Source organism: Apaloderma vittatum, unplaced genomic scaffold (genome assembly GCF_000703405.1).
Source record: "Apaloderma vittatum isolate BGI_N311 unplaced genomic scaffold, ASM70340v1 scaffold20728, whole genome shotgun sequence".
Classification (NCBI taxonomy): domain Eukaryota; kingdom Metazoa; phylum Chordata; class Aves; order Trogoniformes; family Trogonidae; genus Apaloderma; species Apaloderma vittatum.
In genome coordinates, this window is record NW_009729352.1 from 1,404 (window position 1) to 19,926 (window position 18,523).

Here is an 18,523-nt window from a genome sequence, read left to right on the forward strand (position 1 = left end):
ACTAATGTTTAATGCTGGCTATTGAAAAGCTGATCTTTATTTTCCACCACCAGTTTAAAAGTGCAAATGAATGCTACAGCAGCTCCAATCATTTACCTTACTGACACACCTGACTGTGTGCACAGCGCATTCATTTGCAGAATAATGAAAACTTAGCAAGCAACAAACAAAAGAACAACTATTTTGGATTAGAATGAGAAATAAAATTAAGCATAGGATAATAAAAAAAAAGGCAGCAAAAATAAATTATTTTCTTTTGAAATACTCTCTTTCCCCTGAATGAAATCAAAGAAAATACTGGTTCTCTGAGTTGCTTTCTTACTACCAAGAAATACTTGTATAAGATCCATTTGTTTTCCAGTTTTTTTGTTTGCTTGTGTTTTTTTCCCTTTCTTTTACTCTGCTGTAGCATTCAGTTACACTATGTAATGACATTATTTCAACACTTACCAAGGATTTTGAATCCTCAGGCTCTGGCAGACTCACATTTTCTGCAGAAGATGCAAGTGAAAGAGAATCAGGAGGAGAGCAATATTCTGGTTTAAGAACACTGCTTCCAGCATCTTGGTCTTGGGATTTTACAGGTAATGCAAAACCATGAGGAGGTGTTGACTGAACACCTTCTTTTTCCTCCTCCTCACCTTTGTTTCTGAATGTACTAGTAGAGAAGGGGTGTGCAGAGTCTGGTTGTGAAAACGAACTGCTAGTGAACAAAGTTTGAGTTCTTTTAGCTTTTTCTACTTCGCCGTTATATTTCTGGGTATCATCCATCTAGGACAGAAGTGATAGTTTGGTAAATATGTGATTCATTAAACCAACAAACAAAAAATAATCTTTTGACAATCTAAATATTTAACAAAAAAACCCTCTCCCTTTCATGCAAACATTGGTTGATGTACCCATTACAAACCAGGACAGCTCTTGAAAGAACAACATATTTTTTCCTCTTGAAGCGCTTGCAGAATAAATTGTCCAGACTTTCTAAGACAAACTTGGTGAAATCATCTGCTTACAATGATTTGCATTCTTACAATTTTTTTTTTTTTTACATTGAGACATATAGGAATTTAGAAGAAATGAAAATCAATACAGTAATTGGGAAGGCGGGGGGTGGAAAGAATCAATTTCTGTGTTTCAATGCTTTACTGAGCAGGCAAATTTTAGGCTAGCATAAAATTTCATTTCAGTGAAGTCAGCAGAGCAGAGGAAAAATCACCTGAAAATTTTGTCTTTAACACTTAATTATGTTAACTTAGCTTTAGACAGTTACATTTGATGAAGGCAGTCTTTTTGATAAGAAAGACTAAGGAGACTTAGAACAAGCAATAAAGAGTTTCTTCTACCAAATATATTTATCAGTCTTATTTCTAGGAGTCCCTTTAAGTACAGGAACACAAGTAAACATCTAAAGCCATGACAGAATTTGCTGCTCTATTAACAGAGCCTTCATCAAACAGCAGACTGGTTTTTTTAAAAAACAACAGATATTAAAACTCTGCTGTTCCCTCAGCTACCCAAGAGCCCAACACACACAAAGCTAGAGAATGAAGCAGAATTTTACCGTGAACGACCGTGGAAGTGACGAGATTCCTCTTGAGTGGACACCAAAAGGTCTTGGTGTAACCACAGATGTTAACCTAGAGGTATCGGTTTTCTGGTAACTTCTCGGGAGAGAAGCTGAAACCTGAGCTGACCCAGTTTGAGCGTTTGCCGGGTAGCGGGTAGACAAAAGAGCTGAGCTCTGCTCCTCTGCCAAGCTCTTTGGCGGAACAGGAACTTCACGAGTCGAGCTCTCAGGCAGGTTCTCCTGGTGCGGTTGCGAGGCATTTGCGCTTCTGCTGTCCTTAGTGGTGTAGGAGGTATCTTCTTCCAAAAGGTAATCCTTTGCTGATGACCGTGTGGTAGGTGCTTTTTCTTCACTAAACACATCATCATTCAGTGAATACCTCCACATGTGTTCATGTTTTCTCTGCCGGTAGGAGTCTTCATCTCTGTCCTCCCTATAGGGAAATAAAATACTCAAGCGACCTCACAGACAGGCAGTCCCCAAGTCTTTCAACTACTCAATGTTCAAGGCAGAGTGTAAACCAAGAAACACATTTCTAGCAAATGAAAATGAATGGCATAATTAAAAAAATATAAGTATTTTAATGTATTTTTAAACCTACCTTCTTCCCCCTCCTCTCCATTTCAACACTCAGGCATAGTACTGTCACATTATCAGGTTGCCACCATGAAAGAAATCTCTTTGCCAAGAAGACGATATAGCTGTTCAAGTTACATACCCTCAGAAATTCAGATTTTATTGAGGAAATAATGGGGAGAAGGTAGCCCCATAACACTGCCTGAACTGTATACCTCTGCTGATGTCTTTGCTCTATGAAAATACTATATTCAAATTTAGATAACAAAATAAAACTGTGTCCTGAAGTTCATATTATTATTTTTTCTGCTGTTCATTCCACAGAGATAAATCTTACCACGTTATTTTTAAGATTCTGACGACACAGTAAACATTCAGTGCATTCATTAGCATCTGTATTTTTATTCAAGAGACTTATTTTCATCCTCACAAATAAAGAAACTCAACACATTCTGGTTTATGACTTATTTAAATTTCTTTTATGAATACATGCCATGTGCATGTTTCCTTTCATCTCAGTCCTACATGCATTTATAAAAAAAAAAAAAAAAGGAAAAGGCTGTCACCAGTAAAAACGACACTGTGCTACTCAGTTTACACTTTTTACACCTTGGAGAGAATCACGTTCTGTAAAAAGCCAGAGGAACTACTGGGGATACAGGAGAAAGCAAGCAAAAGTTTACAGCTCTGTGATATACATGAAAATTCTGTCTCTATTTATTCACAGTGGCTAAAAGATAGCCAATGCAGCAACAGAGGAAAGAGAAATAGTTATGCTGATCCAATTATAAAAAGGCAATTATACAGTTCAAGACTATTGTTTTAACCTCTTTAAAGTGGATTCAAATACTGACTTCTCAATGGATCTATTTATGGATGGCAGAATAAAACATTATTTATAGAGCAAAACCATTTAATATTCTGTGAAAACAATGCATTAGCAGACCATATTCCACCCTTCAATTGCCTAGATTTCCACACTATAATTTGCAACTAAAATTGCCGAGATCTCTGCAGAATCAATTGCAACTTGTCCGTAAAAGCCACTCAAGAATTCAAGGGAATAAAATGCTCAGATTTAAGTTCTTCAGCAAAATACCCCCATTAGGGCCATTACCTCTCCTCTTGCATTTCTTTCAGTGACTTGGTTCTCCTTTCAGACACTTCAGAGGCTCTCCTTTCTATTTCTTCCCTCTCCTCCTTTTTCTTTTGTAATTCGGAAGTGAAGCTCTTTCTACGATTCTTCCATTTTGCTAGATCCTGCAAGAATAAAGCGTACAATCGGATTTTCTCCAGACTTCATAAAACTACAGGGGCAACCCATCGCATGCGACCTGCTGCCCTGATTCTGCTTAAGTGTCTGCACGGAGGCCACGTTTTCACATACCTTCCCCCTAAATGATAAAGGGATTCTCATACTTCAGTCCTAAATGATAAAGGGGTTCTCATACTTCAGTCCTAAATGATAAAGGGGTTCTCATACTTCAGTCCTAAATGATAAAGGGGTTCTCATACTTCAGTCAGGGCCACAGGATCACTGCCTACTAAAGCTAACAATTTTAATTACTGCACTGTAAGTGTAAAAATATATGTTTTATCCTTTTTTTTTTCCTTTTCCCCTTGACATTATCACTTATACTCTAGAATACTTCACTTAATGACACATAGCTGAACCTAATGCAAATGCCATCTGTATTTCTTTGCTATAGGCTTTGGAGTTTGGGCTATTAATTTTTTTTTCCAAATCAATAGTATGTTAGACTGATACATTAGCTTGAGAATAAATGTGCCTTAATTCCAGATTGAAAACATACACTTTCATTTTTTCTTCATTTCTGTAAAACTACAAGAACTAGCAATAGTCTTCATGAAATACCAGAACTAAGAGATGTCCTGAATATTAAAACTGAGATGCATTAAACAAACAACTAGGAACTGCTTGCTTGGTGCTCTGTTCCTAATTTCAGCTTCCTGTTGGTCACCATTGCCAAGCACAGATTTTAATAAAAAAGGTCTTCAGACTACCTTATTGTGATGCTGTGCAAAGCTACCTTTGCACAAGGAAGTATTATTTTCCTTCCTTCCTCCCAAAGGATCAAATATTCAGACATTCCAACCATTTCAGAGAAAAAAAAAGAATGATCACAAATTTTGGATAACACATGAAAGTGTACCCTAACTTTTGTATATGTCCACAGAAATCAAGCCTGAGGGCTTTACTATCATAGAATCATGCAATATTCAGGGATGGAAGGGACGTCCAGAGATCATGTAGCCCAACTTCCTGCCAGAGCAGGACCCCCTAGGGCAGCCACACAGGAACGCATCCAGGTGGGTTTTGAAAGTCTCCAGAGAAGGAGACTCCACAACCTCTCTGGGCAGCCTGTGCCAGTGCTCTGTCACCCTCACAGTAAAGAAGTTTCTCCTCATGTTGAGGCAGAACTTCCTACATTCTACCTTATACCCATTATTCCTTGTCCTATTATTACAATACACAGAAGTCTTAATTCCTGAAGCTCTAATCAGATACTTCAGTCAGTTAAAACAATTTCAGTTCTGCCTAAAACAGACATCTCCCAACCACTAGTGGCTGCACGAGATGCATCGCTTCAGAACATAACCACATAGATTGATGTGCGCGTGCCAAAGCCTGTTTTCTAGGGTCACTGAAGGTAGAGAGCATCCGGCCTGTCAGCAGGGTGAAAAGCAGTACGTACTTCTTGCCACTTTAGATCTTGTTCTTGTAACTGCTCTTTTATCCTTTGTAGCTCTTCATAACGGATTTTGCGCAATGACTGCAGCTCCTCTGCGCTGACATCGTTCAGTGATTTACTCCTGGAAAGAAAAGAGTACTCGGCTTTATCGCATCTTAGCCATCATTCATGCCAGCGAAACCTTCGAGAGAGATTTATATTAGAGAAACTGAGCGCTCTTGGGTGTTATTTCTAATAGAGTAGGAAACACACAGGCAGCTGAACAAGCAAGGCTGTGACGTGCTCTAGCGCCAGCACTTGAGCCAGTAGAAGCGTATTTGAGCAAATAAGATCAGGTTAAGGGAATAAGCAGCTCCACATTGAGCTCCTCATACCCAACTGCTACATCTGGTTAAACTTGTTTCTCTCTTTATTGACCTTGCTCCTTTCTTTGACCCAAAAGGCATGTGTCCCCTCTCCTAGAGTCCAAATTTCCAGTCTTTCCCTTCTTCCCTCCAGTAACAGCCCCAGAATCACTTCCTGTTCTTTCCTTCCTTGGGCTAATGATAAAATCAAGTCATTGATGCACGCTTCTAAAAGAGAAAAGCAACTCACTGCTAAATGCTCAGTTCATGCATGGTGTGGGCCCCAGTAGCCTCCCCTCCAAGCCTCCCTGATGCTTTCCATCGAGGTCGGGATGGCTACCACAGCCATTATCTCACTATCTCACACGGCTACAAGTTTCCCTCACAAACTCCTACTACCTAGTTCTCTTTAATTTAAATTCCTCAAAGCTTTCCTTTCATGTTTCCCCCCCACTCTCTCCAAGGTTATTTTCTCCTTTATTCCTTCACATCGTAGCGCTAAACGTAACAGGGATTTTAATTTAGGTCTAGAACAGGACTCCTGCTCAGTGCTGATCACAAGACTCTGAGACACCAAGCAAAACGTTAAGGTCCAGTGCTGCAATACAAAAGAAAAGCTAGGCTTCTGGGGTTTGGGTTTGTTTCTTTTTTTTTTTTTTTTTTTTCCAAATATACTTTTGCTTGCATTTATCCAAACAAAATCTGAATGGTGGAGGGGTGTAACCAAGTTCTAACTGGCCCTGAAAATGTGGCACTTTTCTGATATGATGGAAAACCAGGTTAAAAACAAAACTGATTCAGCACAGGGCCTTGTTCTAATCTTTTACATACCAAGAGAGCTCTGAACTAACAAACCAGACTCTCACTTCCTCCCTAGAGGCCCAACTCACTTTTGTTGGTAACATAAGACTTTGGCCTCTAAAAATAAAGGCAAGGATATTAAATCATTATACCTGTTTGCTTGTTTATTTTCTGAATGAGAAGGATGCCAAATTTAGTGAAAAATCCCCTGGTCACAACTGCAGAAACTATTTTCTTGTACAGTTCTCTCTCCTTTCCTCCTTTTTTTAATGATTAAGTTACAACACATGAGAAATGTGCTTTGGATAACGAAACTGCACGAAAGTATCAAAATTGTACCAGATTCTTCCAAGAAAACTTATATGACCAGGATGTCCTTTTCTTTTTCTCAAGCTTCTGTATCTCTCTGCAACAAAACAGAAGAATCTAGACCTAAATACAATATACCCTAAGTAAGGGTTCCTTTCATGTATTCACACCAAAGAACAGGATGTTAGCTTCAATTCTAGTCTTAACTTCAAAATCTAACTGGTGACTTGAGCATTCCGAGTCCCTCTTGCCTAATACGTAACTTCTGAAATATTTCTTGCTTCCTCTGAAAGTGTTTAGTCATCTACCAGGCTGTGCCTCAGGGCAAAATTAAATATGTAAATAAATCAATGTAAATTAAAAAAAAAGTTAGAACACCATGCATAAAACAAATACTTAACATGCCATCACACTCTATGGGGAAAAATATTTTTCAAGATACAGTACATCTCAAACAAGGCCTAAGTTCATATGGCACTAACCAATAAGTTTACCACTGAGGATTCCATAACATGGAGTATATAAAATAATCACAGAACATTCATCACTTCCATAATAAATATCATGTCATTAATTATTTTCAGATTCTATCTGTGCAGCCTTTGAAATAAAATATTTACTAAACCTTCTTTATATTTCTGAATCTTTTAAAGTCTAATTTAAACACAGAAAACCAAGTACGTCACTTCAGCTGGAATAAAATATCAAGAGCTGATTTTCAAAATGCCTGATAATGATGATTCAGATACCCTAGGTGCCAGAAAGAACTTTTGCCAGACGCATAGCTTTTAGTCTCACATTCTTTACGTAAATTGCCCAAGCAGAGAACAACAAAGCAGCATGCACAAGTTGCTTGCAGCATGAGTTTTTAGCTACTGTGCATGCATGAAAGTTTAAATGAGAGGCAAAAGTAGTGTTATGAACTTTCAAGCTTTTCTAAAACTTACCCTTGCTCATCAGAAAGCTTTTGAAACAGTCTGAGAAATCAGAAACCAGAAAAAGAAAGGATTCAGTGTCTTTATATTCATAACAATGTTAACACCATCAGAACACCAGCACTCTCGCTAAATGAAGGGGAAACTCAAAGCTCGAGGACCAGCCAGCATGGAACAGCACATTGGAGACCTGACACTAGTCACAAAACACATCAGGACTTGCATGATGTGTCAGTCGGGCAAGAAAACTGGCAGAACAAGGCAGCCTGCAAGATTCCAACGCTTCCGATTTTGCAATACTGCTAATAATAATACTGTATTAATCCCGCACCACTTAGCCCAGTGCTGCTGAACAGCACAACGCTCAAAAGTTACTCACTTCAAGAAATGAAAATTAATGACAACTTGAGTCCCAACAAGAAGCCTGGTTTACAGAGGCTGTTTCCTTCAACCACTTCTGATACTAAATGAAAGTAATACTTGCAAAGAAATAAAAGAATAAAAGGCCCTATATAGAAGTTTAGTATATTAAGTGGAGAACCAAATTAATCCAGTGTGATTCAAGTAGACTTTTAGTATTCTTGAATATGAGTATTTTATTCTGTTAAATGAATTCTTCAAACGTGACTTATTTTTGAGCACTTCAGAAATGTTCTTTGGCGAAGCTCGCACTTTGTTAACAGTATTAAAGCTTAAAAACTAAAAGCAGCAACATCAAAGTATCAACTGGAACATGGAAGTGTCTTAGTCACAAAGTAATGAAGCACAGCTGGGAGAACTGCAACTTGCAATGCCGTATTTTCAGACCTAAGGAAACATTTGAAACAAAAATTCAAAAGGAGAGCTAGGAAGTACTTAAAAACAGTGTTCAGTCAGAAAAGAGAAATTTTGAGTGTATCAGGAAAAGATTAGGGGGAAGTATTATTCAGGATTGTATGAAAGCAGGAGGAAAATGCTAGCAGAATAAAGTATATCACAGTGGAATTTAATATTACACGGACATGCAACTTGCATGCACTGTGGCTTTGGGTGGGCAAAACAGCACTTTTTTCTTTTTTTTTTTTTTCCTCCTCATCTAATCACCTCAAAACTGTGACAGGAGGGTTTACAAACACTTTCATGCTTAGGTTCAAGCAAGAATATCAGAATGTCTGTTTTCAGAAATTGTCATTAAAGCATTTATGTGCTTCAGAAATGTTCCTACCAATTATATTTTAGGGAAAAAAGAAATTAATTTCTAGCCTCCACAGTCTTTTGAATAATCACTATTCCGGTTCAACCACAGAAAGAAACTTATGCAGAACTTTGAGCCTGAAGGAGTGATAAAGATTTTCTCTAAGAGAGCAGCATAAAACTAGAAAACATTGTAAATTTGTTGTTGTTGTTCTTGAAAATATGGTATTGCAGTCATGAGCTTCTATTCAAAGCAAATAAAAAGCTTGTCCAGGACACCACGAACAAATAGCGGATTGGCACTCTACAAACGATTCAGCACAAGATGATGCTTTTCTGAATGGAAAGGGTTCAACTGCACTCAAACGCAATTCGTGCAGGACACAACCTGACCTCTCCACCATTTGCCGTTTCTTGTGTCTAACTTTGCTGGCTTCCCTGATTGCTTCCCACTTCTTCCAGTCTTCTTCACTGCATGGACCCGGGATGAAATTTACTGGCTGGACGTTGCTTCCCACCTTCCAAGATTCAATCTTGCGGGTCAACATATCGTCCTTCTTATGGTGGGAAGAGGGCGACAGGACTCTGCCGTTGCTCTTTCTTTCCTCCGGTGTTGCATTTTTTTCAAGTAAACATAGAAATTTGGACCGTATCTCCTCTGGAAGACTCCATGGATCAGGAAAGAGTGCCGCGTGATATTTATCTGGAGCACCCGATAAAGGCACCTCTTTCTTCTGAGAGAGGATTTTACGTAAAATCATGTCATCCTTTTCCAAATCTGGAATCACAGGTTGGCCCTCTCTGGGTTGCAGAATTATCTCACCCTCTAGGGAAGGCTCCTGCTCAGAGAACTTTCTTAAATAGCGGGGGTCTTGGAAAACAACTGGATTCACATGGAAAGCCCCAGTTTTCCGAACAAATAAGTCATCGTTCTCTAAATCCGGATACAGATATCCATTTTCCGCATCTCCTTGCTTGCATCCTGGTACAAAGGAAATATTCTTTCTACATTTTATGAGCCTAGGGCCGGAAGTAGGATCAATTTTAGTCTTCGTTTCAGAAGACAAGTAGTCAGAGTATTTTTGCAGGGCCTGAAGTAACGAAAACTGACTGAAGCATATAAAACAAAAGGAGGGAAGTAAAGACATCATTAACTAGCAAGAGACAATGTATTGCAATATACAGTTGGTTTAGACTTGCAGTATCCCGAGCAGTACAACTACACCACTTGGCATTCACCACCACTAACTGCAGCACAGCACACACCAACCAACGTAAAGGTATCATGGCATACTAACCTGCTCAGAAACCGCACGCTTACATGCTCACACACAAAGCCGGTAACCCTATGCAGCACGTCACACTTTTGCATTTACGTGTTTCAGAAGACCAGTGACTTACAGCTACATTTAAAGAAAAACCAAAAAAAAAAAAATCCCACCCCCAAACCAACAAACCACAACTAAAGCCAAAATGGTAATAATCAAAAAAGCGTGACATCACAGGAGGTGGCTTAATTTCTTTTAGCTGTTGCATATCCAGTCACGTCTTTTTGATGCAGCAAGAGTACAGCTCATGCAGCAATATGAACCTGGGCTGATCAGAAGCTTCCAAGATTTTTCCTTCTGCAATCTGTGACAATGAGCTTCCCATATATTCAGAAGTTGGCTTATAGTTCTGGTCCCTTCTGCAACTGCTGTTCCAGTCAAAACCCAGTCTTGGCTGATTAGCAACAATGGCAGAGCTTTGTTTGTAAGCAAATTCCTCATCCTCAGAATCTGATTTCTTTCTACTGTGCAGCAGCACAAACAACGAGCAGAGGGAAAGAAAAAACCAGAGGAAGTGTGCTCATTGAGTAAAATGCACAGTGACAACAGTGCAACAGTATAATGAAATTATTTTTAAAAAATAATTAAAAGAAAAAGAAAACATTCTGCTGCTAAACTGGCAATAAAACCAAAAAAAGAAAGATAAAGTCATACAACTACATCTTATTTATAGGTTTTGCACACAGAAGAGAAACAGGGGCATGCATGAAAACGCACCTGAACCCTTGAATCTCTTTATACCAGGGTTTGAAAGAGGATTTTCTGATTTTTTTCCATAGCAATTCTTCTTCTGGAGTCCAAAACTTAGGGAGAAATTTGTCAAAAGCAACAACTGTACTGGCCGCTGAAGAACTTAGCTTGCGTAAATAGAGATCATCTTTTTCAATGTTTGGGATGCCTACTTCTTCTTCCTCGTCCTCATCAAAATACCCAGATAATTCTGAAGGAATTTTAACTCTTGGGTTTTTTTCATCTTTAGTATCCAACTGCCTCTGCCTCCTCTGGTTACTGTTCAAAATACCCAATCAGTTAAGATATTTTAGGAGCAACTTGACCAAAAAAAAATATGCAAAAAGACATGCTTTTTTTGGCTCAGGAGTTCAACCTTGTGAATGAAGCAAATTAGTTCTCAATTCCATCACTGCAGCACCAGAAATAATAAAATACATTAGGGTGGGGGGGGGAAAAAAAAAGTTAAATGGTTATATCAGCATCCTATTGCCTCTGACAAAAATACAAAGTTTGACAGAAAAGGCATAACAAGTTATCAGCTGTGTTAAAATGCACATTAGAAGGCTAACTTTAAGGAGTTATATATGGACTGCAATTTAGGTAATACAATAGTTACTGGATCTTGGATTAGTATCTCTGACCTCAGTGGTTCAAGCATTGCAGCTAGAGGACCAGCTGGATAACTGTCTTGTGAGCAAGATTTAGGAGAGTCATTGTGCAACATGAAATGATGTCCAGGTGCAGCAGAGCTTACAGGGCTCTTTTTGACTAGAAATCTACGTTTTGCTAAGTCATCCATAACCACGTCGGGCAGCCTTCTTTCATCTTCTGAATCAGAGCCACTGTCATACTCATAGATCATCTGGAGGGAAGCTGGATTTGTGAGCCCACACTCTGCTCTGCTATTTTGGCAGGAAGCTACTGGATTCCTTTCACGTCCACTGAGGTTGACCAAAACAGGAACAGAATGAAGACAGTGAAGTCACGAAGGCAATGATGAAACCCAAGAATCGCCCACTAATTTCATGTGTATGCACCAAGCAACTGGACAACTAAAATCCATCACCACATTTTGGAAGGCTTTAATGAGAAACTAAAACCGTAGGTCTATCTCTTGTGAACTTGTGTTTAAGATCATTCAAATCCCGTCTATCTGGAGTCTGACCAGCCTCAAAAACATTATTCAAGCACCAGAAAACTAACTATATGGAACAAAGTAAAAAACAAAAGAAAACAAAAAAAAAACCCAAAACAAACAAACAAAAAGCCCCCACACCCTGAAAAACCAACCACACAACCACACCAAAAACATCCATCACCATCCCCTTTAAAATATGGAAACTCAAAATACTTTACTTTGTATTGCAGCAAAGGCAGTCTTTCTTTAACTCATAAAGAAATGATCTATTTTAAAAGACTTAAGTCAAAGCTTGCTTTACTTGGATGGCACACCAGTACCTTGAAAATGTTCCATCGGACTCTGTGATGGGACTTGCCCAGCTCCTCCTGTTGTCCTCGTTCTTCTCTGTCCTCTTCTTCCTTAAGGGCGCCGGCACATACGCCGTCTGCTTGTTCTTGTTGGGTAAGAAGCGATTGAAGTCAGTGGTAGGTTTCGGTTCAATCACAGAAATCCTACGGTAAGACCTGTCGTCCTTATGGGAGTCATGCATTTTGAAAGGCAGTTCTGAGTCTGTGTCACTGTCACAACCTTAGGAGAAAGATGAGAAGAGGCACAGACATCATCCTCTAGACACAAACTTCCAGACAGAACTCGTACCAAAATCTTCTCAAAATCAGCTTAACTCCGTATGCAGGATTGTTTCGACTGCAAATTTGCTAGGCTACTGACAGGACAGGAAGAGAGGTATTTTTAGAAGTTTGTGGCAAGGCTGTGATAAGGTCCACCAAGCTGAGTTTGGTTTGCATGCCCCTGCTACATTTGTTCCATTCTTTCAGTATTGCTGCTCCCTGCAGGAAACAAAGCGCTGACCTCTAGATTGAAAGACATAAAACAGTGCAGAAGTTTTTAATTAAAAACATACTTGCCATTCAAATTTACTAACAAAGACAAGTCACCAGCAAATGAGCCATACACTCATCTCGCCAGATTAACATCCACTAGAAGTCCAGGAAAATTCACATATGTAGCATGGTTACATGTTGCTTTGCTCAGATCAGAAATGCTCCGTGTGACTTTGGCCCAGGGATTTTATGTTATACACAGGGAACAAAATCCAAAAGCTCACTAGTTTTATAACATTAAGTTAGACTGCAAGCTGGTATTGAATTTTAAAACTGGGAGAGGAACACAGCTGTAGGGATCCAATGTCACAAACTTTCTTGTTGTTTCTTTTGTTTCCATGGCAAACTATCAGAAGCAACAACTACTATTCAGCTTTTAACGAAGGTGGGGAAAACCCCCATTGAACATTGAATACTCCCAAATGGAGAGATGACAGAGCCCTGACATGTCCCTACTAGGAACAAGCAAAGAGACTTTCACAACTGTTGCATTTTAGGTGATCCTGTAAGGTCTGGATTCTAGAAATCTTCCTTCCTGAACCATGAAAAAATACTCTGCACAATCACACACCCTAACACGGGCAGCAAGAGTTCCAAGAACCCGTCCTAGGAAAATTCATGTAAGCATTGCTTTGTTTCTACAACTGTAAAGGGTCAATATTTGCTTAAGCAAAACGCAACCGCAGCAGTTGCAAAAGCAGAGTTACCCTTCAAGCAGATTTACATACTGGGCACTCAGAGTACTAGGTTCATACGTTGTCTTCTCCCACATTCATGAGATATATGTCAACAAAAGATTTAAAAGAGGAAAACAAACCTTCACTGCCACCTTTCAAGGTTATATCTGAAGAAAAGCTTGTGGAGGATCTTGAACCAAGAGAGTCCAAGCTATCAAAGGAATCCTCTCTTTTATGGCTAGCTGAAGATGAAAAGGGCTCTCCTCGGTCAACGTACCAAATATCACCGTACCCACTATCTCTGCCACTTCTGTTCAGGTGGCTGGACTCTTCAAGCGCCTACGAGAGTAAGTTTTGAAAGGTCTTTTACAATAATTGAAGATGCAAATGCTACTTGTGAGTTTTCACTCTTTTTTTTTTTAAATGCATTTTGCATGCACAAACAAACTTTAAGATAATTGCAAACTCCTAAAAACAACATACACAGCAACATGGATAGGAGATTCAACACAAGGTCTTAGATTTCTCTTATCTCAATCAAAAGGAATCAAGATAGGGCTGTGTATGTAATCTATCACATCAATCAGAGCAGGTTAATTCTGAATTTCATGATATACAGGTAGCAGAAGAACCAGTGTAAGCTGAAAGCCATTCCATGGACTTTGATAGCAAGCCAAACAAAAAACCAAATTACTACATTCTCCAAACCAAGAACAAAATTAAACCCCTGAGAGACTGATTAGACTTGATGCTATATATGTAGCATAGAGCAAACTATAAAATTCAGGCTATATATTGGTTTCCTTACCTTAGTCAATGCTTGCCCTAATAACTTCTCAAATGCTTTAAGACTGAGGTATGGACCATTATAATGAGGGTTACTTTGAGCTTTTCTTCCAAGCCAATATAATGTAATCAAAACCTAAAAATAAACAAAAAAACCTCTCCTCAAATAAAAAACTTTATTACTTTCCTCGCATAACATGTACTAGAACAAATGAATCTCAGCATGCTGCTAGAGACGTTTTCCACACTGGACTGTAAAATTTTGTTTACAGTATTAGCTATGATCTCCATTAAAACTAATTAAAGAGGATTAAAATGCATTTCATGTATCCCAAGTAAGCAGATGTAAGTACTGATTCTAATTATTATACTTATTTGGGAAAGCAAGCTACATAGAGATCATCATAAGATGGCACTACTTTGCATGAGATAAATGAACAGCTGAAGAATAAGTTAAACATGATAGTGCCATAAACAGAAATATGAATCAGAATTAGTGTAAAATTGTTTCAGAAAGCATTGAAGTAGATGTGTCTTACATTTTTCACTCTTCTGTTGGTTTCCTCCGGTCTGAAGCAGAGCAGGGAAAGGAAAAAAGCAAAATAAAACAAAGTTTTAAAATATTTGACGTAAAATTTAATTATCATTCAAGATCTAAAAGGTTTCAAGCCCAATTAGAGGCCAGTATAAAATACGCAACTATGACTGTTCTAAAAGAAACAAAAAGCATTTTGTTTTGAATTCATAGTTACAACACTGTACTATTTCAATGGTTATATATAAAGCAAGAAACTAGCTGATCTATTGTAGCTTCTGATTTGAGAGGTACTCAGAAAGGCTCCAGGCTTTTAAAATTAGCTCAGATTTTTAGTTAGCAACAAAATAAAAGTGGAAAACAAACTAATGACTTTGGGAAACGCAGCCCCTATTAGCGAGGAAGATCTTCAGTTCCATATGAAATCAGATTCAATTGTTACTTTTTCCCTGATTGCATTATGTTTTCTAAAACATATGGGTTGGACACAGAGAGCGCTTCAGCCAAGAAAGAACTTTTCAGACAAAAAAAATTGAGCAACTGAAACTGGGACATCTGGAGAGAGATCTTGTAGGGCTGGAAGTAAGGATTTGCTTTGCTTTTATGTAAGATACATGTTTCTCAAGAAACATTAAACAAACTTGCAATCACTAATATTAGTAGACTTTTTTTTTTTTAATATGTATAGTCAGTCAATTTGTGGCATACCTAGAAAATGCAACACACAGTTGTCCTGTTCTCCTCCTGCTCATTTTAAGAACAAGAAGCAGCAGCTTTTTGGATGGGAACCTTCCAAAGGTGAGGTACCACAGACTCAGGCCTCAGGTGTCAATACTCAGGGCTGGACTGCAAACAGTGGCTGAACACCACTCCTGTCCACACTGCCAACAGCTACGGAAGGGCAAATGGCTTAAATACACCAAAACAACTTTTCACCTGCCCCAGACACTGTTGGTTTGGGGCTGGTTCACAGCAAGCTTCACACGCAGCACGGTGAAGGGTTTGCAAACCAAAAAGTGGAGAATTAATACATGGCGGCAGAAAGACCTGCACGGAGTCCTGTTAATGGGTCAGACCAATGATACATAAGGGCACCCATTCTGTTTCTGGCTGTCTAGAAACAAGGTGGTCAAAGGTTGCAAGGAGAAGGTAGAATAAACTGTTCAGGGGACAGTTATGAGTTACAAAAATGACGGCAGGGCCTGGTCAGCATAGATGACAAATGTGGTATTTGACGCAACGTGACAACTGGCAGCCACACAGACCGCCCCTCCTTCTCTCGTTTCCCAGTTTGAAAGCACCCACTCCCGCTTGCTGCGGTTGCAATTACCTTGCCCATCCCCACACCGTAAAGAAATCAGGCTGCCAGGAACATGAAGTCCTCAGATGGAACTGATCTGCACAGCCCTCGCCTGCAGCTTCCTTAATATCAGATGCCAGAGATGCTGCTGGCTTTTAAGTCAGTGACCTCTGTCTCACGGATAACGAGGAACCCTTCTTCTTTAATGTGAAATATTTACACTTGAAAAAAAAAGAAAAACAATATACCAAAACATGTTGTTGTTCTTTTTCACCAAAGACTATTTTTGAAAAAAAAGTTTCCTTTTTTTTCTTCAGTATGGAGATTTCTTTTCCAATGTCCACACTGCAGGACACACCAGGGCTGTGACCCAATGTGCTGCCCAAAGACAAGTTGGCTTCCCAAGCAGAGGCTGGAAAACTGTTCTTGTGGTGGTGAGTACCAACACTGCACTTCCTGTACCCAACAGAGAGCATTTTAAAAGGTTTGCATTCTTCAGCTTCAAGGTGTAAATGCTTTCATTAGCAGAATTTCTGCTGTTATTAGTCATTATAAAAGCAGAGGCCACGCACACACTTGCTATGGATGCCTTAAAGTCTGCTTCCAACCTTCAGCAGTCTAGTAGGGGGTGAAAAATTCTGCCCTTAGTCAGTCAGAGCTTGTGTCCAAGAGGCTGCCAAACTTAACATAGAGCAAAGCTACATGTCAGAACACAATGATATCCACTTCTGCTTTATGTGAGTTCTTGGGGATCATTTAGAATCATAGAATTGTCAGGGTTGGAAGGGACCTTAAAGATCATGTGGTTCCAACCTCCCTGCCATGGGCAGGTACATCCCCCACTAGATCAGGCTGCTCAGAGCTCCATCCAGCCTGGCCTTAAAAACTTCCAGGGATGGGGCTTCCACCACCTCTCTGGGCAACCTGTGCCAGGGTCTCACCACCCTCATGGGGAAGAACTTCTTCCTAACGTCCAATCTGAACTGATCCATCTCTAGATTTAATCCATTCGTTCTAGATCTATCACTACCCGACATCCTAAAAAGCCCCTCACCAGCTTTCTTGTAGCCCCCTTGAGATACTGGAAGGCCACAATAAGGTCTCCTCAGAGCCTTCTTTTCTGCAGACTGAACAGCCCCAACTCTCTCAGTCTGTCTTCACAGGAGAGGTGCTCCAGGCCTCTGATCATCCTCGCGGCCCTTCTCTGGACACGCTCCAGCCTGTCCCGATCTTTCTTGTGCTGTGGGCTCCAGAACTGGACGCAGTACTCCAGGTGGGGTCTCACGAGAGTGGAGTAGGGGGGAGAATCACCTCCCTCGACCTGCTGGCCACACACCTCTTGATGTAGCCCAGGACACGACTGGCTTTCTGGGCTGCAAGTGCACACTGACGGCTCATGTTGAGCTTCTCGTCCATCAGTACCCCCAAGTCCTGCTCTCAAGCCAGTCACTGCTCAGCCTATATCAGTGCTTTAGGTCAACCATTTGCAACAGGAGCAACATTCAGCTTTCTTTATGCTTCAGTATGTTTTCTATACTGGAATAACCATAAATACACTAGACTTGTATACTTGGGCTATAAACAACACAAAACTGAGGACATTCAGGTAAACCAACGAGCACAAATAAGACTCAAAGTGCAGACAGGGAGATATTTCAGACACTTGAATAACAGACCATGCTCTATTCACATGTTTGCTCAGCTAACGACGGAAGCAAACGGACAAGTTATTTACTTTGTGAGCAAAGTTCCTTGATTTGCAATGCTACTCTTCTCTGTACTACGTCTATTGATCTCTAAACCTTTACAGCAACTTGTCACGATAGACATACTCTGAGCAGAATAAAAAAAAAAAAAGGAAGAAAGAAATCTAACCTAGAACAATCAGTTTCTCATTTAAAGAGGCATACATTATTTCCTTGATGGTGCTTAACCAAGGAAAAGGAGGAGGATTCTGGATGATGCATGTACTATCCTAGAATTCTATTTTTTTTTCCAAAAAAAAATCCTGAATAAAGAAGTAATGCTGTTACCTTACTGGAAGGTCTTAAAGTCATTTGTCACCTACAAACTTCTCTCTCCTCTACAAACTGCTTCTCCTCTGAGGTGTGTAACTTGCAGAAGATGCAGTTTGAATCCACCTGCCAACATTCTCTGAGTGAAATAAGAGCCTTTTATATGTACAACCAGGCTAAGCTCATTATGCACATCCATTCTTATGCACACAAGCCATTGCCCAGTTACTTTCCAGTACTTTGCATTTAAAACAGCTGGGCAAATATCTATTGCATAGAAGTGTGATACAAACTGAAGAGCTTTTAAGAAGAATGACTTTTCCCTGTGAACTTCAAAATTTGAAAAAGATTTTAGCACAATTGCAGTAAATGAAAACACAAAAAGCAGTAATTGTATTAAAAAGGTGTAGGAACTTCAGCAGTGTACCCTTTAAGCTTTTTAAACAGCACTGGACAATTATAATCTTCTTTTGAACATAAGTCCATAGCACTGCAGTGCATACATAGCACTGCCTGTAGAGACATTTGTCCTACAAAAGCTATTCTAGGAACTGAAGGGGTAATCTACTTGCTGAAGTAACTTCATCAGTGCAAATAAACACCAATCCTGCGTCGTGTGATGGAAAGAAGTCTGCTTTTTGACGTTTTCATTCAAAATTGTCACAAAGCCTAGTTAGTGCAGACTATATTCTTCCTGAAAATATTATTC

General features: G+C 39.5%; 1 protein-coding gene across 1 annotated transcript in view; it reads right to left on the reverse strand.

Moving 5' to 3' along the window:
• Positions 1-450: 450 nt before the first annotated feature.
• LOC104277697 (LIM domain only protein 7-like) overlaps positions 451-18,523 on the reverse strand; it is a gene marked incomplete at its 3' end in the record, with an annotated part of 64,559 nt that continues 46,486 nt past the window's right edge. The window contains exons 4-16 of the mRNA XM_009874418.1: positions 14,504-14,534; positions 13,987-14,100; positions 13,319-13,517; positions 11,938-12,187; positions 11,121-11,420; positions 10,465-10,755; positions 10,011-10,211; positions 8,813-9,529; positions 7,259-7,288; positions 4,861-4,978; positions 3,261-3,403; positions 1,562-2,000; positions 451-771 (exon numbers count right to left, since the gene is read on the reverse strand). Coding sequence (XP_009872720.1) covers positions 451-771; positions 1,562-2,000; positions 3,261-3,403; positions 4,861-4,978; positions 7,259-7,288; positions 8,813-9,529; positions 10,011-10,211; positions 10,465-10,755; positions 11,121-11,420; positions 11,938-12,149 — 2,772 coding nt within the window. The remainder of the gene's footprint in view (positions 772-1,561; positions 2,001-3,260; positions 3,404-4,860; positions 4,979-7,258; positions 7,289-8,812; positions 9,530-10,010; positions 10,212-10,464; positions 10,756-11,120; positions 11,421-11,937; positions 12,188-13,318; positions 13,518-13,986; positions 14,101-14,503; positions 14,535-18,523) is intronic.